Genomic DNA, 26,071 nt, shown 5'->3' on the forward strand with positions numbered 1-26,071 from the left:
TGGCTGATTATAGAAGGCAGAGAGTGATAGTGGAGTTCTGTGTTTGTGATTGGCAGCCTGTGATCAGTGGTATATTACAAATTGGTGCAGGGAGCCTTATTATTTCTTATATACATTAACAATTTGAATTTAAACATAGGAGGTAAGCTTGGTAAGATTGCAGATGACATGAAAATTGGCAGTGGTGATGATGGAGAAATATTCATAGACACCTTCCCTGACACACCTAAAAATGAGGACATTTATGTCAGAATGATGTTTCTGGATTTCAGTCCAGCATTCAACACTATTGTCCCACTGACCTTGGTGAGAAAACTCCTACTCCTTGGTATAAATACTCTACTGTGCAATTGGGTGTTGGACTTCCAAACCAATAGACAGCCAGATCCTCCCTTCCCATCATCCTCAACACAAATGCACCCCCTTTCCCCCCCAGGCTGTGTTTTGAGCCCATTGCTGTACATTCTGCTTATACATGAGTGCATGGCCAAACACCCAAGTAATCGTATTGTCAAGCTCGCCAATGACACAATAGTGATGGGGCACATCACCAGCAACGATGAGACAGCCAACAAAGAGGAGGTGGAAGAGCTCAAGGTCTGGCGCTAAGCAAATAACCTCTCCTTCAATATTATCAAGACAAAGAAGATAGTTATTGACTTTAGAGAACTCACATCCCTCTTTACATCGGTGGGATGGCAGTGGAAACTGTGAGCAGATTCAAACTCTGGGAGTGCACATCTCACACAACCTCTCATGGTTCCAGAACACATTATACACAATCAGGAAAGCTCACCACCACTTCTATTTTCTGAGGAAGCTGATGAGAGCTAGACAACGAACATCTATATTCATGTCATTCAACTGATGAGCAGTAGAGAGCATCCTAGCCAACTGCATCACTGCATGGTACAGAAACTGCACTGCAAGGGACAGTAAGGTTCTACAATGGGTAATCAAAACTGCTCACCACATCACCAGCACCAGCCTATCTGCTAGCAAGAACATGTATACAGAAGAGACAGTAACATCATGAAGGATCACAAGATCACAAGACAAAGGAGCAGAAGTAGGCCATTTGGCCCATCGAGACTGTTCCACCACTCCACCATGAGCTAAACTATTCTCCCATCCCACCCTTACCTTCTCATGGGCTCTTTGATCCACTCTCATCAGGGAGGAGGCTACGTAGCATCCATGGCAGGACCACCAGACTCAAAAGCAGTTACTTTCCCCAAGCAGATCAACATTTTTACACCCACTAACCCAGCCCTTTACACCCCCCAACTACCACTACTTTATCATTTTCCCTTCAGTCACCTTATGTACCGACATTCCTATGCCTACCATCACCTAATACAATTTATCTAAATAAGCATGATATTGATCAATTGGCTAAATGGGCAGAACAATGGCAAATGGAATTCAATCCTGTTAAGTGAGAGGTGATGCATTTCGGCAGGACTAACAAGAGTAGGTCTTGTAATATGAATTTTAGGGTACAAGGGGATATTGAGGAATAGAAGGATCTTAATATACAAACCCAAGGGTTACTGAAGGTGTTAGCACACCTAAGGTGGAAAAGAAAATATTTGGGATTCCTGCCTTCAGTATGGTGAAATGCACTGATTTCACAAAGTATGGTGTTGATTCCTACCTCCATTAGTCTGGAGGTAATGGTAGAGCACTGGTTAGGAGACAGCTGTAGTACTGTGCATACTTCAAGCTGCCATACTATAAGAAGGGTGTGATTGTACTGGAAAGTGTTCCTAGGAGATTTACCTAAATGTTGTGAGGAATGAGGAGAACTATAAGAAATTTCCTCAGAGTTGAAAAGGCTGAAAAGATAAAAGCATTCAAAATTTTGAAAGACAGATAGGAAACCTTTTATCATAACAATGGAGACTGAAACTGGAGGGTGTAGACTTAATGTACCATGTAATAGATTGAGTGGACCTAAGGCAGCATTTGTTTTCACTCAGAAGGTGGTTGGAATCTAGTGTGCATTGCCTGAGTGGATGGATGAGGCAAGTAATCCTGCAATGTTTAAGATGTATCCAGACAAGCACTTGTCAAAGCATGGGAGGCTATGAACCAAGTGTGATGGTAAATGGAATTAGTCTAGGTTTTTACTTGATAGTTGACGTACACATGGTGAGCGGAGCTGTATCGTTCTTTGATTCTGTAACTTTATTGGGTGGAGGCCAGTGAGTAAATCTATGGTGAAATGTGTACTATTGTGTTCCTGATGCATTCCAATTCTAACCATAGTTATTTGAGACTTCTTGAAACAAGGAGAGAACTTGTGCAGACTGGGGTTCTGAGGCATACTTTGGAACCCAGCACCATACTTTCTGAAATCATGTTTCGCCCAGTCCACATCCAAGCTGTAAAAAAAAGTTGTGGGTGTGATGTCTGATGGTTACTCCAGAATTTATTTGGAATTGTGTCATCAGTGTGCTTTTTCTGCTACCTGAACTGTCCAGGAAAATTTCCAGCTTCCAAATCTTATCAGCCCTAGAACCTCTTTGCCTTCCTTACACTCTCCTGTGGTTTATTTATTTGTTACAGGTGGTGTCATTATGGTCTTTGTTTGGACCAGTGAATAATCAAAGGAACAGGAGCAAAAGGCTTGGCAATTAGTGGGATCTGCAGCTGTGACCAGTGGAAGGTAGGGTGTGGTGAATGGGATAGCTGCTTGTAGGAAATACCCAAAACAGGGGAAGTGGCATTTCTCACAGAGGAAAGTAGTATGTCAGAAGATTATAGTTATGTGGGCCCTGCAGACTAAGGAGGAATTTGATCATGTAGGTATATTAAGACAATCATGGTTTTCCGTTCACAATGAGCAATTGATTAGTATTTCTTTTATCTGTTGATCTTTTGTTGTTCCAGTTTTCCCATGTAATTTTGGTATATATAGTATTTGTTTTGTTTGAAACTTGTTCCAACATGTGGCCTAATCACTAGGGAAACTCCTTATAGATGAATTGTAAATGAGCTGATCTAGATAATTTAATCTTAGCTCTGTATCACTATGCACATAGAATCCCACAATGATTTCTGTCTGCTCCAGCCAGGATCCTTAGCTCGTGGATTGGTGAGATTTCTTTTCTCTTTTGAGCTTTATCTCCTTAAATTCTTGTTATCAAAAAATGCAGAATATTGTGGTAGCATTGATATTAAAGGAAATATATGAGAAAATATAATGCTAAATTCTCCTATAAACAAAGATATATCAATGTTCCTTCTCTATTCATTTTTAATGAGGTGTACAACATCTAAAGTAATTGTGATTTTAACAATTAATATTAAGAGCTACTGGGAAGGCTTTTGGGAAAATATGCAATGTGGCAGCTGCAGTTGCTGGCTGGCCTTCAGTAGTGGCCTGGCTCTATGGTTTATTAATGGAGGGCTTGGCAGAAGAAATACCAAGTAAAGGACTTGTCCTTATGCAACTTTTCCCCCTTCACCCTTAACCCATGTCCTCTGGTTTTTTTTCTCCCCTAGCCTTAGTGGAAAAAATCTGCTTGCATTCACTCTTAACTATACCCATCATAATTTTATATACCTTTATCAAATCTCTTCTACGCTCCAGGGAATAAAGTCCTAACCTATTCAACCTTTCTCTGTAACTCAGTTTCTCAAGTCCCGGCAACATCCTTGTAAACCTTCTCTGCACTCTTTCAACCCTATTAATATCCTTCCTGTAATATGGTGACCAAAACTGCACGCAATACTCCAAATTCGGCCTCACCAATGCCTTATACAACCTCACCATAACATTCCAACTCTTATACTCAATACTTTGATTTATAAAGGCCATTGTACCAAAAACTCTCTTTTCTACCCTATCTGTGATGCCACTTTTAGGGAATTTTGTATCTATATTCCTAGATCCTTCTGTTCTACTGCACTCCTCAGTGCCCTAACATTTTCCTTGTATGTTCTACCTTGGTTTGTCCTTCCAAAGTGCAATACCTCACACTTGTCTGTATTAAACTCCATCTGCCATTTTTCAGCCCATTTTTCCAGCTGGTCCAGATCCCTCTGCAAGCTTTGAAAACCTTCCTCACTGTCCACTACACCTCCAGTCTTTGTTTCATCAGCAAATCTGCTGTCCCAATTTACCACATTATCATACCAATTTACCACATCTACATCGTTGATATACATGACAAATAACAATGGACCCAGCACTGATCCCTGTGGCACACCACTAGTCACAGTCCTCCACTCAGAGAAGCAATCATCCACTACCACTCTCTGACTTCTCCCGTTGAGCCAATGTCTAATCCAATTTACTACTTCACCATGTATACCTAGCGACTGAATCTTCCTAACTAACCTCCCATGCGGGACCTTGTCAAAGGCCTTACTGAAGTCCATGTAGACAACATCCACTGCCTTCCCTTCAACCACTTTCCTGGTAACCACCTCGAAAAACTCAGATTTGTTAAACGTGACTTACCATGCACAAAGCCATGTTGACTCTCCCTAATAAGTCCCTGTCCATCCAAATACTTGTAGATCCTATCTCTTAGTATTCCTTCCAATAATTTACCTATTACAGAGGTCAAACTTACCGGTCTATAATTTCCTGGATTACTTTTTGAGCCTTTTTTATACAACGGAACAACATGAGCTATCCTCCAATCCTCCGGCACCTCACCTGTAGATACAGACATTTTAAATATATCTGCCAGGGCCCCTGCAATTTCAACACTAGTCTCCTTCAAGGTCCGAGGGAATACCCTGTCAGGTCCTGGGAATTTATCTACTCTAATTTGCTTCAAGATAGCAAGCACCTCTTCCTCCAACCTGAATAGTTTCCATGACCTCACTACTTGTTTGCCTCATTTCCATTGACTCCATGCCAGTTTCCTTAGTAAATACAGATGCAAAGAACCCATTTAAGTTCTCCACTATTTCTTTTGGTTCCATACATAGCCAACCACTCTGATCTTCAAGAGGACCAATTTTAAGGTCTGTAAGTGCATCAGTTATGAAATATAATCTACCAAAGAACAACCTTCAAAATCTGTGCCTGACAGTCTTAAGTACCGTCAATCCTGAATTATATTCTGTATCTTTAATGAAGATGCATTATCCAACCACATGTATGATACTCTCTTGCACACCACTCTCTCCCTTGCAAGGAAAAGTGACCCACGCACTGATGGATCAGTTCTCTATTCCCAAAATACCCTAGATTCCATAGACAAGAAAATAAACATAATTTACTCCTTTTGTCAAAAAGTGAAGAAGACAGAAATCAAGAAACTACATGCCAGTTAGCTTATTATCTGTCACAGAGAAAATATTACAAACTATTAAGGATATTGTTACAAGGCACTTAAAAATTCAAAGTAATCAGACAAGGTCAATGTGGCTTTGTGAAGTTAATTCAAGTTTGATTATTCTACTGGAGCTTTTTGAAGAAGGAACATGTGGATAAATGATAACTGGGGATGTACTAACATTTCTGGACAGATGTCGCATCAAACAATTATTGTGGAAAACTAATAGTTCCTGCTAAACATATTGATGTTGGTGGAAGATTTGATGGCTAATAAGAATGAGGGAATAGGCATAAATATATATCTTCTCTGTTTCTCCTCATGGATTGCAGTAGGGACCTCAGTGTTTACCATTGTATTGTTAAGGACCCTTGCCATGAGATGGGGGGGGGGGGAGATATGCAACAGGCATAAATTGGTAGAGGGTATTTATTTTGCAATTGTTAAATGTGAGACACCTAAATTCATATGTTTCAGTGAACTATTTAATAATGTCTTTGAACATACAGCTGTGCAAGTGTTATTTGCGTACTGGAGTTTGGTAACTGAAGTTGGAGTGTTCCTTTTTATTTTGGAACAGAGGGTGAAATAGCTTGAAAAATTTACCATTTGTCCTCTAGGTCAGCTCCTTATCAAGAGGAGTAGCAAGAAGGATTTAGGAAAACATTAGGGCAATAATTGGGGCAGGATTTGTTGTGGACTGCATTTTAAGATCATGGCTTGTATTGTAGAAAAAAGATGAAAATGAATTTCTGTGGGTAATTTGAGAAGATTGCTCCTCAGTCCCTCTTGACTGATGGAGTGATAGTGATTTCTGTGCCAAGAAATGGTCAAAGTAGACCATGTATAGAGTTATCCCTCATTTCTCTTGGAGTTGATGTGCATTCAGGATCAAATCTATTGGTTAGGTAGAATCCATACTGTGTCTCAGGAAGCAGATCTTTGACCATTGAGAGGCGATGGTTAAAGAGGACTCTGCAATGGCTTCCCCTGTGACAAACAGTAGGAGCCTTGGTTGTTACCATATTGGATATTCTTCTTGAAAGTACCAAGACTGTGCTGTCTCCTGGGAGGTCTTCCTTTTCACAGAAATGACATGGGAAATGAGGTTGTAAATTCATGAATAAAGTTCCTCTTCACCGAGATTTCAGCATGGATACCATCTACTCCTGAGACTTTGTTGGCTTTCAGTTGCCATATGGTACCATCTACGTTTGTATATGCAGATAAATATCTCCATTAAAATATTAGTTCTCCTTACTCTATGAGTGATATTTTATCTCTATATAAAAGATAATTAAGTTAATCATACATGCAATGGGTTGGTAACCAGCAGGGATCTGATGGAGATAAAACTACCACAGATTTTTTCCAATAATATTTATAATATTTTTATGTGGAGATCAAATATCATTCAATAAGTAAGGAGACTAACACTTTCCTCCATCTGGCAGAACTGGTCCTCACCCTCAATAATTTCTCTTTCAGCTCCTCCCACTTCCTTCAAACCAAAGATGTATCTATGGGCACTTGCATAGCTCCCAGTATATGCCTTGCCTTTTCATCAGCTAAGTGTAGCAGTCCCTGTTTCAAGGCTACACCAGTATCACTCCCCAACTCTTCCTACACTACATCGACGACTGTATTAGTGCTGTTTCCTGCACCCATGGTGAACTCGTCAATTTCATCAACTTTGCCTCCAACTTCCATCCTTCGTTCAAATTTACATGGTTCATTTCTGACATTTCCATCCTCATTCTCAATCTCTCTGTCTCCATCTCTGGAGACAATCTATCCACTGGTATCTTTTATAAATCCACTGATTCTCACATCTACCTGGACTATACCTCTTCCCACCTTACCACTTGTAAAAATGCCATCTTCTTCGTTCAGTTCCTTCGTCTCTGCCGCATCTGTTCTCAAGATGAGAGTTTTCATTTCGGAACTGAGATATCCTCCTTCTTCAAAGAAGGGAGCTTCCCATCCTCCACCTGCATATCTGCCCTCACCCCATCCTCCCAGCACCACACCAGCAATAAGATTCCTCTTGTCCTTACCTACCACTCCACTAGCATTCAGCACATAACTCTCTATAACTTCTGCCATCTCCAACAGGATCCTACTGCCAAACACATCTTTCCCATCCCTCCCACTTTCCACCTGCCACAGGGATCATTCCCAATGCCACTCCTTTGTCCACTTATCCTTCCCCACTGATCTTCTTCCTAGTACTTATTCTTGCAAGTGGAACAAATGCTTCATCTCTTCCCTCACTACCATTCAGGACCCCAATCAGTCCTACCAGATGAGGCGACATTTCACCTGTGAGTCTCTTTAGGTCATCTACTGTATCCAGTGCTCCTGGTGTGGTCTCCTGTGTATCGGTGAGGCCCGACGTACATTGGGAGACAGTTTAGCTGAGCTCAAACGCTCTGTCTGTTAGAAAAAAATGGCACCTCCTGGTAGCCACCCATTTCAATTTACTTTTCATTCCAATTCTGACATGTCAATCCATGGTCTATTCTGCTGTGATGAGGTCACACTCAAGTTGGAGGAGCAACCTCAGTTTGCTACAATTAGCTGACAAAAAGGCAGGCATATGCTGGGACCCATGTGAGTGCCCATAGCTACACCTTTGGTTTGAAGGAAATGGGAAGAGCTGAAGGAGAAATTATTCTGTCTGGGTAGCCTCCAACCTGATGGCATGAACATCAATTTCTCAGACTTCTGGTAATTGACCCCTCCCACCATTCTCCACTCCTGTTTTCCTCTCTAACCTCATCTCCTATCTGCCCATCACCTCCCGCTGGTGTTACTCCTCCTTCTCTTTCTTCCACGGTCTTCTATCTTATCAGTTTCCCCTTCTCCAGCCCTTTTTTTCTTTTACTAATCAAATTCCTAGCTCTTTACTTCACACCCTCCCCCTTTCCAGTTTCACCTATCACCTGCCCCTTTGTACTTCTTCCTCCCCTCCCCCACCTTAATCTGACTTCTCCTCTTTCCTTCCAATCCCGATGAAGCGTCTCGGCTCAAAACATCAACTGTTTACTCTTTTCCACAGATGCTGCCTGGCCTGCTAAGTTCCTCCAGCATTTTGCGTGTGTTGGTTTGGATTTCCAGCATCAGCAGATTTTCTCGGGTCTGGTCTGTGTTGTGACTGCTTCTTTTTACATCACACGGAATTGATGCTTCTTGCCAAGTTTTCGGATGTTAAGATCGGTGGAGGGGCAGGTGGTATTGAGGAAGCAGAGAGGCTGCAGAAGGACTTGGACAGATTAGGAGAATCAGCAGATGGAATGCAGTATCAGGAAGTGTATGGTCATGCACTTTGAAGGAACAAAAGTGTTGACAATTTTCTCAACGGGCAAAAAGTTCAAAACTCCGAGATGCAAAGGAGTGTAGGAGTCCTTGTGCAGGATTCCCTGAACATTAACTTGCAGGTTGAGTTGGTGATAAATAAGGCAAATACAATGTTAGCATTCATTCTGAGAGGACTGGAATATAAAAGTAAAGATATAATTTTGAGGCTTTATAAGGCGTTCTTCAGATGGCACTTGGAATACTGGGAGCAATTTTGAGCCCCTTATCTAAGAAAAGATGTGTGGACATTGGAGAGGGTTCAGAGGAGGTTCACTTGAATGATTCCAGGAATGAATGGGTTATTGTATGAGCAGCGTTCAATAGCTCTGGAGTTTGGAAGAATGAGGGGCAGATATCATTGAAAATTATTGAATTTTGAAAGGCGTAGATAGTGTGGATGTGGAGGGGATGTTTCTATCATGAGGGAGTCTAGGACCAGAGGGCACAGTCTCTGAATAGAACAGGGGTTACCAACCAGCAGTCCATGAAGCCTTCGGTTGATTGTAGGGGTCCGTGGCATAAGAAAGGTTGGAAATCCCTGGAATAGAGGGACGTCCATTTAGAGTGAAGAGGAGGAGGAGGAATTTCTTTAGTCAGAGGGTGTGAATCTGTGTAATTTGTTGCCACAGATTGCTATAAAGGCCAGGTCATTGGGTATATTTAAGGCAGAGGTTGATACGTTCTTGATTAGTCAGGGCACGAAAGATTACAGGGAGGAGGGATGAGAATGGGGTTGAGAAGGAAAATGGATCAGCCATGATGAAATGGCAGAGCAGATTCAATGGGCAAAATGGCCTAATTCTGCTCCTGGCTCTTATAGTCTTATAAAACGTCTCTCCTTAGGCATGCATGCATTACTACTTCTTTTCTACATATTTTACTATTATATAAAATTAGTGAAAACTAATTTTCTAAGAGCCATTTTCATATATTTTGGATACATGCATCTAAAAAAAATAACCCTTCTTATGCCAAATGCCAATTTATACAGCTTTGCTAAAAGAGCATAAAATAAGTGACATTGTTCTTAATTGAAATACCAAGTACTATTACAGCTCATCAACACAACCAGATTTTATAAACAAAGAAAAAAAAGTTTCTTAACTGGGAGCTATGGAAGAATGTAGTCATAATGTTAAAGAGTGACTTTGGTGATTTATCGGTTAGTTACCATCTAACTTGTGGCATGTGGCCAAGTGGTTAAGGTGTTGGACTAGCGATCTGAAGGTCGTGAGTCTGAGCCCCAGCCGATGCAGCATGTTGTATCCTTGAGCAAGGCACTTAACCACACATTGCTCCAGTCCACCCAGCTGAAAATGGGTACCGGCAAAATACTGGGGGTTAAACTTGCGATAGACTCGCGTCCTATCTGGGGGTGGGGAGGGGAGGAGTCTAGTACTCTCAGTCGCTTCACACCATGGAAACCAGCATAAGCACTGGCCTGATGAGCCTATAAGGCTCGGGACAGACTTTAACTTTAACTACCATCTAATTTAGGATTTCCTTATGAAGGTGGGAGGAGGGAGCTATTTCTGCTTCCTGAACTCGCACTCCAGTCTTTACAATATATATAATTAGCCTTTAATACCTTAAGATTCTGCAGTGTACAACCATATAAAGGCAATTTCTAATTTACCTGTACAAATCTGAAATTAGTCCCTCGTCGAAGCGAGAACACAAACTATTAAGAAGACGTTCATGTTGTCCATACAAACAGATATAGTTGGAGACTGGTAAAGGTTTCAGTGATAGACAAGTGATGGAGTCTACTATGTTGTATTGGTTCAAATGGATTTGGAAGTAGTTCCCAGTACTTGGACTTCCTGTGACTATTTCTCGTCCCTGTATTAAAAAAAATGAAAGAAATTTATCAATACAGAACAGTCTTGTTCACTGAATGACACACTTGAAATTGATTTTCTGGAATAAGTGCAAGGTTTTGTGCATATGTGGTCCAGTTGAATGGTTGTGAGATTGACAAGATAAAAGATTGCAAAGAAACTGAATATAAAAGACTAGGATTCTAAAATTCCACATAGAAATAGAAAGTGGTGGAAACACTCATCAGCTTAAATGTCTGAAAGGAAGGGAAAAAGTCTTTTGAAACCAACGAAGGGTAATGTGGAATAAAGATTGAGGTAGGCTTTGAGATGGGGTGAATCAGTGCTTTTGAAGAGAAAGGTCAAGGGCATGCATGTTTCAATGTGTGGCATTAGCAAAGACCTCAGGATGTGATAAAAACGGTGTTTTTTCAGCATTTCATCTTTGCCAGATTTCTAGCATCTGCAATTTGTTTGCTTATGTTTCCCACTCTGACTTTAGATTTTGGATATTTTGAGCAGTAAAGAGATCTAATTGTTGATTAGCTAATAAATAACTACTTTTGGTTCTATTGAGTATTAATTAACTATTTGATTAATTAATACAGGACAATAAGCTGAGGTGTTATATTTGGTGCATCTGGTTTTGCAGAGCAGGATATTTGTGCTTAGCACCTGGACTCAATCCTGAGTCGAGCAGCAAAGTAAGATGTCATTGGCAGCTGACCTCACCAGCTTGTATCTGAATTCTGTGTTCCAATGCACACATGCAAAGTTGGGAAATGCTTCATTAAATTAAATTTTGTAGATTGCAGACTGGACAAAATCTTTTATGAGCATTTTGGTACTGTGCATTCCTATTTATTCAAGAGAAAAATAGCTCTATAAATTAAAGAGACATACCCAATGAGTTATGGTGGAAGTTCATAAATCAAATATTTGAAAATGAAGAAATCATATTTTGCTATCAAAGAATATTGCAACATGACACTCAATGGTCTTCAATGACATGCACTTATTGTGTGAGGGATGTGATTATGTTTTTGATAAGTTACTAGAATTACTCCAATATTATTCAAGGAGTCTTAAAGTAAAATAAAGAACCCTAAGTAACTACAGGCCCATTAAATTGTTGCCAATACTGAATAGTACATGGAATTGTTAGAGACTCAACATCTGATTACTTGGACAGGGTTTGTTAGGAAATGCAGTATTACTCTGGAAAATGATTGTACCTTAACAATTTGATTGTATTTTTTGAAAAAACCACCAAGATTACGACCACTTGATACTACACCTGACTTCCAATTCTAATTGTGTTCTATCTTGTATAATTTATGTTCATGATTTCTTGTAAATGTTGCGCTTCTAATGCTATGTGATGCTGCTGCAATAAGTTTTCATTACACCTGCGCATAAATATACTTTGTTATGACAACAGACCCGACTTTGAGCTGCTGGTCGAAAGAAATTCAATTATAAACAAACTTCCAAAAATGCTATTGAAAAGTTATCACACAAAAATCTTTTCCACCAATCTGAAGCTGGTAATATATTGAGCTGGAATTAAATCTTTCTGGAACATCACAGATTTAAAATAGTTTTAGATTGATTTGGATGTGTTTGGATTTTGGTTACTAGTTGAGTCTGGCAAGGATAGGTCTTTACTGTTTATTTTAATTGTCTAGTTATTGATGTTGGCCATGATCAGCAAATTAACATTAGATTTGTACTACTGCCAAGATCACTCAACTTGCTTAGTTGAATCTTGGCATTTTGAAGGATTGGGGTTAAGACCAGATAATGATGTATGACTTTGAAAAATGAAGTGTTATGCTTGTGAGGGGTATAAAATCTGAAAATAAGCATCCTTTAAGTAAAAGATCAAGGCAGGTGAAAGGAGGAATAGATTGAAATACAACAAAAACATTAACAACGTTGTAAACCAATTCATAGAACAATTAGGATATGACATAGGTTATGGTTCTGAACTTAATAAATCTTGACCTGACCTCAGTGAGAGTATTATGTTCAAGTCTGATCTTCTCACCCAATGGGTGGCATTGAACTTCTGGAGAAGATGCAGATAAGCAGGCCACCAGATTGATTCTAATTTGATATTTCTTAATTATCACAATTGGATAAAAGGGCTGAAACCATATAGCGATCTGATTGTAGTTGTTACATTGAAGATAGGATAGACTGTGTTTTAGTAGCAGTTTGTTCCAAATGGGTCATAGAGAACTATGGTTCTGTTACAGATTGGATACAGTCAATCTTGGTTAACTATATTGTGGTGGAGCTTTTTGCAAAACATAGTGAACTTTTAAAATAAGCTCATGCGTGTTGGAAAATTGTCTGAAGCAAGAGTCTGGATGAATATATAGGTGGAGTAAAAGTAATTTCTTCCAAAAGGTATGTAGAGTCTGTTTCAAACTTTTTGGGTTACAATAGGACTGGTTTTGTTTGTTGGGTGGATTGTGAGGAAATTTTTAGTTTCTTTTTCTAAATTGCCTTGGTTTTTATTTTTCTGTTTATCTAAGAAGATTGCATGGTCTTGCCTTGTACAGGGATTGTCTTTGTTGTGTTGCATAGGGTTTTTTCCTGTCTGTGATTTATGGTATAATGCTGGATCTCTCTGATAACTAAAGATATACTTGATTCTACTTTCAGTGTTCATTATGGGTCACCTTACCATTGAGAAAGCATTGGGACAGCTCAGAAAGAGCTTTAAATTCAAACCAAAGCTACCCTTCCCACTTTCACCTTTATCAAAGGTAAGAGGAATTTTTGGAGATTGGGGTAGATGTGAATAATCTTTCTCAATAGGTCTTCCAATTGACAAAAGCTTCTAAGAAGACTATGTTAAAAAGTCTGTTGTTCTTCTAAGAAACAAGAGGTTCAGACAGAAAAGCTATCAAGGTACATGGCCAGGTGTAATCTCTTAAAAGGGCACAGTAGGTTCAGGGAAGCGTTTGACTGATGTCTGTGCATCTTTTCTAAGTGCATTTCCCAAGCTATAAACCCTGATTCCTCATTCACATGATAGTCCACTGATTCCATAACCTCTGCTCTTGTTGAGAAATATATCTGACATAACCACTATATATACCTGAAATATAATCACTATGTATTAGCTATTTACTATACTATGTAATCACTTCTAGGTACTGAATATTAGTATGTATTATTTTACTAGACACATTTTGTTATGAGTTGCTTTCACTAGATACTTTATACTCTCTTAGCTGCATATTATGGCACTTACAGAACACCTGTTTGTTTAGCAGCACTATTAGCTGAGATGTATCCCATGTATTACACTTAGCCTTTGTTTAGTACGAGATAACGGTGGTGGACAGGATAGTGCGAGCAGGAATGTAATGTGAGGGAGGTTGTCTGGAAAACATAATCTTGGCCACAAATAAGGTCCCAATGCGAATGGGTGAAAAATAATGGTGATGCACCGAGAGCTAGGCAACAGCGATTGATTAGTTAATATATAGATGATATGCAATTATAAATTGATTGGGTATGCTGATGAAACCAAAATGTAACTGAGATAAGAAATTACTATACTGTACACCGGAGCTCGGCGGGCTTTCGGTGACAAGTTCATTGATTGCCTCAGCCTTTGTTTGCAAATAAAGGTTTAATTTTCTTGAAGAATTGTCTGTGTCTCTAGGTCACTTCAAGTAACCACGACACTCTCAAGATGATGATCTGCACTCTCATCCAAAAGCTCTGCAACTGTTCAAGATCTCCCATGGCACCCTTCACAATCTGGCACAATCAAAGTTGATGGGCATTTGTAGGATTTCTGCTGCATCTGTGCTACTTGTTATGAGAGGGAGGGAATTTCTGGAAAGAAGTATCTCACAACTAATGTGGTAGACCGCATTAGAGTTATGTACATTATTTCTTTAACATCAGATGCTGGAAATCCACAGCAATGCACACAAAATGCTGGAGAAGCTTAGCAAATCAGGCAGCATCTAGAGAAATGAATAAACAGTTGACACTGGGTGGGGGTACTTCATCAGGACTGGAAAGGAAAGGGGAGGGAGCCAGAAAGGAAGGTGAGAGGAAAGGCAAGTTTGAAAATGATAGGTGAAGCCAGGTGGGTGAGAAGAGGGGAGGAAGTAAGAAGTTGGGAGGTGATAGGTGGAAATGTAAAGGGCTGGAGAAGAAATCTGATAGGAGAGGAGAATGGACCATGGGAGAAAGGGAAAGAGGATGGTCACCAGGAAGAGATGATTGGCAAATGATGAGAAGAGAAGAGGTAAGAAAAGGCCCAGAGTAGGGAATAGAAAAGAAGGAATGGGGAAAGAAAAAAATTACCAGAAGCTGGAGAAATCAATATTTATGCCATCAGGTTAGAGGCTTCCCAGATGGAAGATGAGGTGTGACTACTCCAACCTGTAACTTCTGCCATCTTCAACAAGACCTTACCACTACTCACATCTTTACCTCTCCTCCGCTCTACACTTTCCATAGAGATTGCTCCATTCATGATTCCCTTGTCCAGTCATCCCTCCCCACTAATCTCCCTCCCGGTATTTATCCCTGCAAGTGGAAGGAAGTGGTACACTTGTCCATTCACCTTCTCCCTCACCTTCATTTCAGGGCCCCAGCAGTCTTTCCAGGTGAGGCTACACTTCACCTGCAACTTTGTTGGGGTTGCCTACTGTATCCAGTGCTCCTGATGTGTCCGCCTCTACATTTTTGAGACCCAACTTAGATTGGGGGGGGGGGGGTGGCGACCGCTTTGTTGAGCACTTTTATACATCTGCAAATAGCAGGATTTGCTAGTGGCCAACCATTTTAATTTCAATCCTCCTTCTCCCTTCCCATTCTGACATGTTGGTCCACGATCTGATCTACTGCCAAGCTGAGGGCACTCTGAGGTAGGAGGAGCAATGCTACATACATAATTTGGGTAGTCTCCAATCTGATGGTAGGAACATCGATTTCTCCAACTTCTGGTAATTCCCCCTTACCCTTCCCTCTTGAGGTCCTCCAGCGTTTTGTGAATGTTACATAATTTCTTTTGCCTTTTCATGAGCAAGTACCTGACCTACTGGCCATTTCTTGGCTTTATACTGCCACCAGATTATCCTGCATCCAGTAGCAGAGCAAGATCCCACTGACATTTCCTGGATCCTGCATTAAGCTTGATCTGTGGATTTCAAATGGGATTGCAGGGATTAAAAAAGGGTAAAATTCAAACATTAATTTTATCTCTATAATTCATTCAATGTCTGCAATTAGTTGTATTTTTGTTTTTTTATTCTTTTGCTATTTTTCCATTAAAAAATACCTTTATGGAGTTTTCTTTTGTGGGCAGGACTTGTTCTGGCCCACCCACCTGTGACAAGTCAAATTTATTTCTCATGTGCACAAGTACATACATGTACACTTAAATGCAATGAAAAGATTACTTGCATCAGCTCTCAGGCACATTGCAACATATAAGCAACTTTTTACACGAGAAACAGAAATTAAACACTACCCCCCAACATGAAAGAACACAATTAGAACAAAAATGTCCATTCTAGTGCAAAGGGATCATAATGTTTCTAAATTGTAGTGATTATAGTTTTGCTGGTTGATTCAAAAATTGATTGATTGGACAGAATAGTTGTTGTTGAATCTGGTGGTGTGGCACTTAGGCTTCTGTAGCTGCTGCCTGACAGTAGCTGTGAGGAAATGGCATGAACTAGAGGGTGGGAATCTTTGATGTTGTGTCTTCTTATGGCAGCAGTACCTGTAGATACCACCAGTGGTGGAGAGGAATATGCCATGAATTATTGGGTAGAGTTCACTACACTCTAACCTTCTAGCATTCCCATGCATTCAAACTGCTGTATAATTACCATAATACTACTTATCAGGATTCTTTCATGAGTACATCTGTAGAAGTCTGTCATTGTGTCCATTCAAAGTATTGGCACAGCTTTTAGGCCTTGTCTGTTGACTCCAGGACTGCTGGATCTTTTAGATTTTGTTGAGATACATTTGATGACCACAAGCTTTAGTATGGGCAGTGGGCTTTTTGCTATAACATTAGGGCTATCATACACAATCATTTTAGGATTTTTACTTGCCTTCTCTTGTTAACCAGGAGCATCACTTTCAACTCTTCTAGTGATTCTAATTTGTCTCGCTGGGAATCTGGTATGAAGAATGAGTTAAGCAAAGTTTTTTGCAGCTACACCTTGGAAAGATGAAAGGTCACAATCTCCATTCCTGCTTCATCAACAATCTCCTGCACTTTTCTTTTAGGTGGTTTAAAATATCCTTCTAAAGGCATGACTACCCAATTCATCTCCCCATTAAGCACTAAAGCAAAATAATTGTTTAACATTCCTGTCTTTCTGGTGATTTATTTTGTTTATCTTTAAGTGATGCTTATTGGAGACAGGAGCAATAATCAAAATGCTGGAAGAACTCAGTGGGTCAGGCAGCATCTGTAGAAGGAAATGCAATGTCGACATGTCAGATGAGGACCCTTTATTGGGGGGAGAGGAGGGGAGGGGGTTGGCAGAAGTGTGACCCATTTGAAGGGTATTGACCTGAAATATTGACTGTTTATTTCACTTCACAGATGCTGTCTGACCCAGAGTTCTTCCAGCATTTTATTTGTTGCCTTGTCTTGTGCTATTTACATTAAGATGGACCACTGACCATAAAATCTACCTTGTTGTGACCTTGCACCTTATTGCTTACCTGCACTGCACTTTACCTGTGCATTTTATTCTACATGCTGTTATTATTTTACCTTGTTATACCTCAATGTATTATATCATGAACGGTGTCAAGGCAAGTTTTTCACAGTATCTCAGTACATGTAGCTAATTCCAATAATAAACTCAGTAATAAACTAATTCCAATTCTATTTATTTTGGGTACAGTGGAATACCAATACTTTATACATTCCTTAATAATTAAACTTCTCCAGCTCCACTTACCGCATAGATTTTTTTTTTACTTTTCTAACCTCTCTGTATTCTCTTTGGACACCATTTTCTTTGTTGTCTGTATATTGGAAATCTGCCTTTATTGTCAGTTTTGTTCTTTTGTCTATTAATTGATTTCATGTTGTTGCCTAATTAATATGAAGTTATATCAGAAAGTCTGAGCATTAATGGTGAAAAATCAGACCCCTGTGTTTGCAATCGACAATAGGCCTCAAGGTATTTTTTTAATGAAATGTAGAAAAACTAGAGCCTAACTGCAACATGATATCACACAACCTATTGATTATCCCAACACACCATAATATCATTATATTGTATATTTAATCATATCTGTTATAGTGTTTTGTTAAAATATACATGATTTCTAAGGATATCATGTACACAGCTTTTTATTATAAAGTCAAGTCATAATAGTAGAATTAATTGTACATTGTTTTAAGGCAATGGAGCTTTGGAAATAGTTTAATTATAACAGTGCATGACAAAAGAATTTACTTAACATGAAATTATAGATAATACAACTTTTATCTTTTGGAATTCGGTATAATTGGTATTTTAACACTAAAAATACAAATTAATTTTGTATTTCCTTAACTGATGAATGAAGATGTGTACTTATTAAACACAAAAGTGGAAATGGCTATTACAAAATAGCAGATGCTCATCTTTATGGGAATGGAAGTACAATGTGAACTGCCTCTGAGAGTGCTAAAGGTGATGAACCTTATGGCTGTGAGAGATCAGTTTCACATGAGCAAGTCAATTAGCATTACTAGAAAAAAAATGTCAGTCTTTTCTCCACCTGCAGACTATGTTTCCTGCAAAACAGTGTTAGAAATTATTTGGTTCAGCATCAGAGGCTGCGTTCTTAATAAATCTCCCAATATAATAGCAATCTATCATTAGATTCAACAAAATATGATTAGAATTTCTGGATGACATTTCATGCTGTTTTTGGCTAAGCCAACTTCCTTACTGGATAATTTTAACCACCAATGTGCCACAAAATATGTTGGCTGGTTAGTGCCAACAACTGAGGACGTGACCTTAGTAGGATTTCTATAACCTACAGAGCATTGTGACAATGTAAAACATAACTCTATATTTCTTCAAAGACTATCAACATGCAGTTTAATTTAGTCTTCCTTTCATTTATAAAATTACGGTATATTAACAGATCTACTATTGTCCAGCTTAGTCTCCAGGCCGAGATTATACTATTGTAATAATTCCTGCATGCGTTTTTACAATCTTGCAGAAACAGGACTGAAGTCACCTGAATATTCCACTGTGGTAATGATTTACAATTTGTTTTGAGTTGTCTCTCAGTGAAAAATTAAAGAATTATAACTGAGGTAAACTGTTAAATACATAAAATATAGAGGATTAACTGCTTCATATACTTAGTAATCTTCTGATACACTTTTTATTGGATAATTTACAGCTTTGTTCATATTGAGTCTGTTCATACGTTCACCAAAAAAAATGTATGGATTCTGAGAGATGGATTTTCATACAGTTAAGCGTGAAGTCATAAATTTGGACTAAAATTACATATGCGTATAATTTAAACTGAAAAGTTGGTAGAGGGATTTGGGGGCCTTTGTACATGTATGTAGTTGTCTGTTACAAAGAAATCATCTTAAAGCCTAATGGTTTGTTAACATTTATAACTATAAATCTATCATACACAAGAGAAAGTTTAGCAATATATTTTTTTAAAAAAATAAAATAAATCCTGTTAGACTACAACTAGAATGTTGTGAAATGTAAAATTTTACAACTGTAAAACATTGGATTAACCTTTTTAAAGGTAGGCTTCAAGGATTGAACTATAAGGTGAAGTAATAAAAGCGAGACTCATTTCATCTTGTGTATAAAAGATAAAGGGCTTGCTTTCTTGAGCTTTATAAAATTTCAGCAAGAAATGATAGGGCATATGGAAAAAAGAGTAAAAAGAAATCCAGAGCAAATAATGGTTAAAATTAGAGCCAGGCCATTCTGGTGAGAAATGAGGAAGGACTTTCTGACAAAGTCTGTGTGCAGATTAGCCATAAATGTGAGTGGGCAGGCAAGCTCAAGGGACTTGAAGGTTTAGTCCTATTCTTGTTTTTTGTGATAAGGGAAAGGTCAGGATGTTGGAATTAAGTAGACCGATCTTATGGAGAGCTGGAACAGGTCCTAAGCATTGAATGGCCTCTTTACTGTAAATCTACAAATCCATGAATTTCTCTGCATGAAAATGCATTTAATTGGATCAAAAATGTCAGATTGAAGCACTTTTAATATAGATTATTTAATTTTCAAATTTGTTGAGGTGCTTTGTAGCTCACCAGCAAATAAAATCAATGTCCCTATCTAGTAATTAATACTTACATACTCTGGTTTTTCCTTCTGCCTATCCTGACAACTCATTAATCCTGGTTTAGAAATATGCAGGTAATGGTATTCTCCTGGCAGGTTACATTCTGTGTTAAAATAAGGACAAACACAACTTAATTGACTTTTTTCAAATAGTAGGAAAATGAAGATTAAAACAGAAGATAATATTTAAATCATAATGAATAATTTTATACTGAATTTTATAGCATTTTGATATAAACAAATGTGGAATGGTAGCATTTGGATTTGATCTCAAGTTCCTGTTCTCAATAACGTTATTGTGGCAATTCAGGCAAGGTACTGGGTAGGGGGTATATATTAGATGAACTGATCCAGGCAATTCCCAAAAGAATGGGGGAGAAATTGGAGAGAAACCTAACCCAAGATAACATTCAGGCACTTCCCAGCTGCTGTCACAGCCCAAAACTGCAGAGGCCTGGAGCAAGTCACCCACCTGTCCTCATGACTGCGATTGGCATGAGACCCATAGTGACTATAAGCTAAAGGGAGAATCTCACCTTTGAATAAAAAAAAACTGTCAAAAACAAGTATCACAGAAAAATAATGCGTTTTTAAGGTCTGCTGTATGAAGCTGAAAATGAGAAATTATTCTAAGAGGGATTTATTTTAACAATCTCATGCTTCTTCCCTGCTGTGTACTACCAGCAGGATCACAGCTGTCATGGTGCTTCTGTGAATATGCTCCATACTGGAACTTGATTTAGTAACAAAGCTTGAAAAGATTGCACTTTTGTTTAATTTCCAATGGAAACGTATTCACTATGCTTTACTGAATTATATAAAAAATTATCATGAAAGGTATATTTTCAAGCACTGCATTCAATGCAAGAAGAACATATTGTGTTTATCTAATTGTTTATCTCATTAGTATGCATTTCAGTGGAGATATTGCATTCTGCATAAGGATCTGGGGTGGTAGTAGCTGATTCTTTTAGCAAGGGGTTTACCAGTAAAATACAAGTTAAGGGAGAGATAGGTAGGGAAAAATAGTTCTTGAGAAATTGGCTTAAAAGAGAGTTAATGAGCAATTTATAACCAGCAATCTTAAGTTGGATGCATTATTTTTATAAATCATATACACTTTAGTAGAAAAACTTAATCTTTTCCCACAAACTGACATATGCTTTCATTGCTCTAAGAACATGATTGCGATCTCTGTAAATGTGGGAATCCAGAATCCACAATTAGTACTTATGTTCTTCCTAAATATGTATTATTTATCAAATTCTTGAACATAATCTTTGAAATGAAGTGAACTGTCAAGATTTTCATGCATTTATGATCTATTATTACTATAAAACTCTTAAAATATTCTGCTCAATTCTGAAATTAAGATTGTAATAAACAAAAATGCTGCATAAAATATTCAACTTTATAGGTGTTGATCACCATTTTTCTCATGTTTATTTCACAATTTGGTGTTTTTTTAAAAGTCTGTGATACTGTAGTTACTGTCTTAATCTATTTTATGTTCCAATCTTTATTCTTGCTTTTTTAAAAATTCTTGTCTTCAATGTGATTGCCTGTTCAATCTGTTGGAAGTTAATATTGTTGCTGAGCATCAATGATCTTTACAACTGGTATCTAACGTCAGAATAGGTACGGTAACTAAATCTTTGTGGACAGCTTCCTTCCAGGTCAGCAGTTAGCATCATCACTTCAGTGCTGATTGCTGAGGCCAATACAAGTCTGAGTTAGCAAATTAATTTCTGGCCTTTTTTTTCTGGGCTTTTTAGTTTTCCAAGAGGTACTTTTTGATAAAGCAAATAGTTTCTGTCAAATGAGTGTGATCTTAAAACACTTAAGGAACTTGTATAGTAAGGATACTGTAATGAAAATTAACATTTAAAGTTATTTATTGCCTTTCAGGATGACATTAGCATTTTGAATATGTGCTTCACATCACAAGAATATATATTCTAAAATAAAGTTATATTAAACTTTTTGAACTTTGGTACAAAATTAACTAACACTTTTAAAAATAATATAATAAAAACATTTTGAAAAAATATTTCTAATAAAATGGTCATGATTTGAGACTCAAGTACATTGATGGTGATCATTATATTAAGGACCGATTATGCTCAAATTCTCAATGAAGACAGATGCTAGTTTCTTCTTTGGTCTCCACACAACACAGCAGAGCTTTGTGATTTCCCATTTTAACTCACTTGCTTCTAAATGCCAGATACATTTTTAATGCTAGGAAGCTAAGATTAAAAAGGGCTTAGAGCAGAACAATAAGGCTTGATTCCAATGAAATCTGTGCAGCCGGTGTAACACAATCATTTAATTTGCAGTAATATTACCATATTCTGCTTCCTTTTTAACTAGGATTCATCTGCAGCAAATTTAAATTTCACTAGGCTCAGCAGATGCATGCTCGGCCAATTTTAATATGATACCCTGTTCAAAGGTGTCAAACATTTACTAGAAATAAGGCATAGGAATGAAGCAAGATTATTGCTATATAGGTGATGGAGAAAAGCCTGTGTGACTGGAATAAGATGTTAATGAGGTGTTATATTGAGTGAGATGACCAGATGTAGCATGTTGACTACAGAAATGACATAAGTAATTGCATTTCCAGCAAGCAGCTTGAAGTGTTAACCAATGCCATGATTACAGATTAATATGAAGAAAGAACTTTAATTACTACAATTCAAGTCGCTTAGCAATAAATTTGGTGAAATTTTCCAACTAGCTATAACTATTTAACTGGACATAATACTCCTTTACTTCACCCAGTAGCAACTATAAAATCATTTGCTTTGTAATTCTCCCTAATTCAAGTATAATTGGCAAGTAAAAGCATAGGAAAAAACACAAGAAAGGTCCAAAAATATGGTGATTTGGCACAAAAAAAGTCCCTGGAACTTCACTTAATTATCATTACTGTTTGTAAATTAGTCAAGGTCGATCAGAAAGTTTGTCTTTATCCTGTTTTTTTTTATATATAATGGAATTTCAGCTGATACAATGTTAGATTCTTGCTCCAAAATGTTCTTAAACAAATAACATGTAAACACTCACCACCAGTTGTCTACAAGTTAAACAATAGACTTTTGGCAAAATAAACCATTTACTAATCTATGTGTGGAAAAGATTTATAATGAAGTACAAATAAGAAAAGATGCTTAGCAGGCCCAACCTATTAGCAAAAGAACTTTTATGCCATTTCTAAGAAAATTGAAGGCATGGCCTAAGATGTCTAGGAAGTCCACTTTTTACGTGGAGCAAGATTATTGCCTCTACTGTGCATATAGCACAATGTTACAACTGTGCACATCTGCAAAACCATACCCATCTTGAATGCAAACCATTTTCTGTAAATAACAATTTAAAGGAACTATACAACAATTTACTAGCAACATGAACTAATGGTCTTCTGCATGAAATTTGAATGGTTCATATGCATTTCGGAATGGAGCCAGGATATTTTATATATTTTAGTTTGTTCTGCCATATAATAAGGTTATGCCCAGTCTAACATATACCATATACCATAACCTTGGAACATTTGGTTAATAAATATCTATTTCAGATTTAATATTAACCATCAACCCAGAGTCAAAAATCATATCTGGAGAAGACTTTAAAACATCTGCTTCCTTTTGCATCAGGAAATGTTTCGAAACATCACTCTTGAAAGATTTGGATCTAACTGTTTGACTGTACCATAGTTCCTCTCTGTTTACACAGTTCCCATTAGTACCTTGAATACCTCCATCAAACCAACCCTAAAAAATATTCTAAATTCAGGGAATGTAACCTACTGTACCTTCTTTAACTTTTCTTTCTGCTGTGTGCATAAATCTATTGATGCCTCTGGACACATCATCAGTGATGTTCCTGGAATCATCAGGTGTTCTGGGTCTTTCAACATCATACACCTTTCTCCAGGTGACCCAGCCGGGGCTGATCAGGCTCCGCTTGTGTCCAGATGGCTAGCTACATATGACTCCATGGCTCCCCTCTCTTGAGCCACAGCCATCTTGAGGCTCTCTCTGCCGCATCGGTGGTATTGCGGATGGCCCTCCTCTTCCTCTCTCCCTCGATGCCCAAATTGCTGAAGGCTCTGGCTAAGGAAAGAACTGCAAATCCCTTACAACCAACTTCCACTGGGAGACACCTCACTCTCCATCCAGCCTGCTGGCAGTTGCTGACCAGTCCTGCGTACTTAGAGAGCTTCCTTTCAAAGGCCTCTTCCAAGTGATCTTCCCATGGGGCTGTCAGCTCCAGCATCACCACCTGCTTCGTAGACTCAGACACAAGGACAATGTCTAGTCGCAGGGTGGTGGCCGCGATATGGTTTGGACTTTAAATTTACTAGTTGAGTTGAGTTCAATTATCATTTTTGGTAAGTCTAGAGCATACTCCTCTTTATGCATACTACATTTTCCAAAGTGAATCACTCACATCTGTTCACTGTTTTTCACAAGTGGTCTGACGACAATATGCTCTGTTTCTTCCAGTCCCATTTTGTAGCTCTTGCCATCTGTTGGATCACCTTTACGTTTTCTTTCTTTAAGTTTTTTCTTGCTGATATAGTTTATACCTTTTCTTGGCAGATTTAGTTCTTGTCTCTTAACTATGTATCATGTTAAATTCTTTATTGACATCTATTGATTTTCTATAATCTTATCCATTAGCAGATCTGCACAATTTAATGTGGCTAGTATCAGTTTCATTGCATGCAATTCAACCTTAGCTGAGTGTAGAATCTTTGCTGCCATTTTGTCTCCTTCCCTTTTGAAATGCTACATTGAACACAATCACATCTTCTGAGGTGTGTTTATTTCAATGCAAGGAGTATTGTGGGGAAGGCTGACGAGCTGAGGGCGTGGATTGACACCTGAAGTTACAACATTATAGCCATTAGTGAAACTTGACTACAGGAGGGGCAGGACTGGCAGCTTAATGTTCCAGGCTTCTGATGTTTCAGATGTGATAGAGGCAGAGGGATGAAGGGTGGGGCGGGTGTGGCATTGTTGGTCAGGGAAAATGTTACATCAGTGTTCAAGCAGGACAGATTAGAGGGCTTGTCTACTGAGGCCATATGGGTGGAGCTAAGAAACAGGAAAGGTATGACCACATTAATGGGGTTGTATTAGTCAGCGAGAATTGGAGGAGCAAATCTGCAGAGAGATAGCAGACAACTGCAGGAAACATAAACATGTGATAGTACGGGATTTTAATTTTCCACATATTGATTGGGACTCACATACTGTTAAAGGTCTAGATGGGTTAGAGTTTGTAAAATGTGTTCAGGAAAGTTTTCTAAATCAATATATAGAGGTACCAACTCGAGAGGATGCAATATTAGATCTACTATTAGGAAACGAGTTAGGACAGGTGACGGAAATGTGTGCAGGGAAACACTTTGGTTCCAGTGATCACACCACCATTAGTTTCAACTCGATCATGGATAAAGATAGATCTGGTCCTTGGGTTGAGGTTCTAAACTGGAAAAAGGCCAAATTTGAAGAAGAGAGAAAGGATCTAAAAAGCGTGGATTAGGACAACTTGTTCTCTGGCAAGGATGTGATTGGTAAGTAGGAGGCCTTCAAAGGAGAAATTTTGAGAATGCAGAGCTTATATGTTCCTGTCAGGATTAAAGGCAAAGTGAATAGGATAAAGGAACCTTGGTTCTCAAGGGATATTGGAACTCTGATAAAGAAGATGAATGACATGTATAAGAAACAGGGAGCAAATAAGGTGCTTGAGGAGTATAAAAAGTGCAAAAAATACTTAAGAAAGAAATCATGAGGGCTAAAAGAAGACATGAGGTTGCTTTGGCACTCAAGGTGAAGGATAACCCAAAGAGCTTCAACAGGTATATTAAGAGCAAAAGGATAGTAAAGGGATAAAATTGGTCCTCTTGAAGATCAGAGTGGTCAGCTATGTATGGAACCAAAACAAATGGGGGAGATCTTAAATGGGTTTTTTGCTTCCATATTTACTAAAGAAACTGGCATGGAGTCAATGGAAATGAGGCAAACAAGTAGTGAGGTCATGGAACCTATACAGATTGAAGAGGAGGAGGTGCTTGCTACCTTGAAGCAAACCAGAGTTGATAAATCCCCAGAACCTGACAGGGTATTCCCTCAGACCTTGAAGGAGACTAGTGTTGAAATTGCAGGGGCCCTGGCAGATATATTTAAAATGTCAGTATCTATGGGTGAGGTGCCAGAGGATTGGAGGATAG

The 26,071-nt window shown here is 38.4% G+C and overlaps 1 protein-coding gene across 5 annotated transcripts in view; it reads right to left on the reverse strand.

Annotated features, from left to right (window-relative positions):
• Positions 1-26,071, reverse strand: part of cfap61 (cilia and flagella associated protein 61) — a 169,765-nt gene that overhangs the window by 14,589 nt on the left and 129,105 nt on the right. For 2 of the 5 annotated variants that reach the window (XM_059986284.1, XM_059986283.1), the window contains 2 exons: positions 19,837-19,928; positions 10,297-10,502 (listed from right to left, as the gene is read on the reverse strand). In XM_059986284.1, coding sequence (XP_059842267.1) covers positions 10,297-10,502; positions 19,837-19,928 — 298 coding nt within the window. Of the gene's footprint in view, positions 1-10,296; positions 10,503-15,552; positions 15,660-19,836; positions 19,929-26,071 lie in introns of those variants that run through there. The other 3 variants (XM_059986285.1, XM_059986286.1, XR_009515173.1) reach the window with 3 other exon arrangements.

Source organism: Hypanus sabinus, chromosome 12 (genome assembly GCF_030144855.1).
Source record: "Hypanus sabinus isolate sHypSab1 chromosome 12, sHypSab1.hap1, whole genome shotgun sequence".
NCBI classification, from domain to species: domain Eukaryota; kingdom Metazoa; phylum Chordata; class Chondrichthyes; order Myliobatiformes; family Dasyatidae; genus Hypanus; species Hypanus sabinus.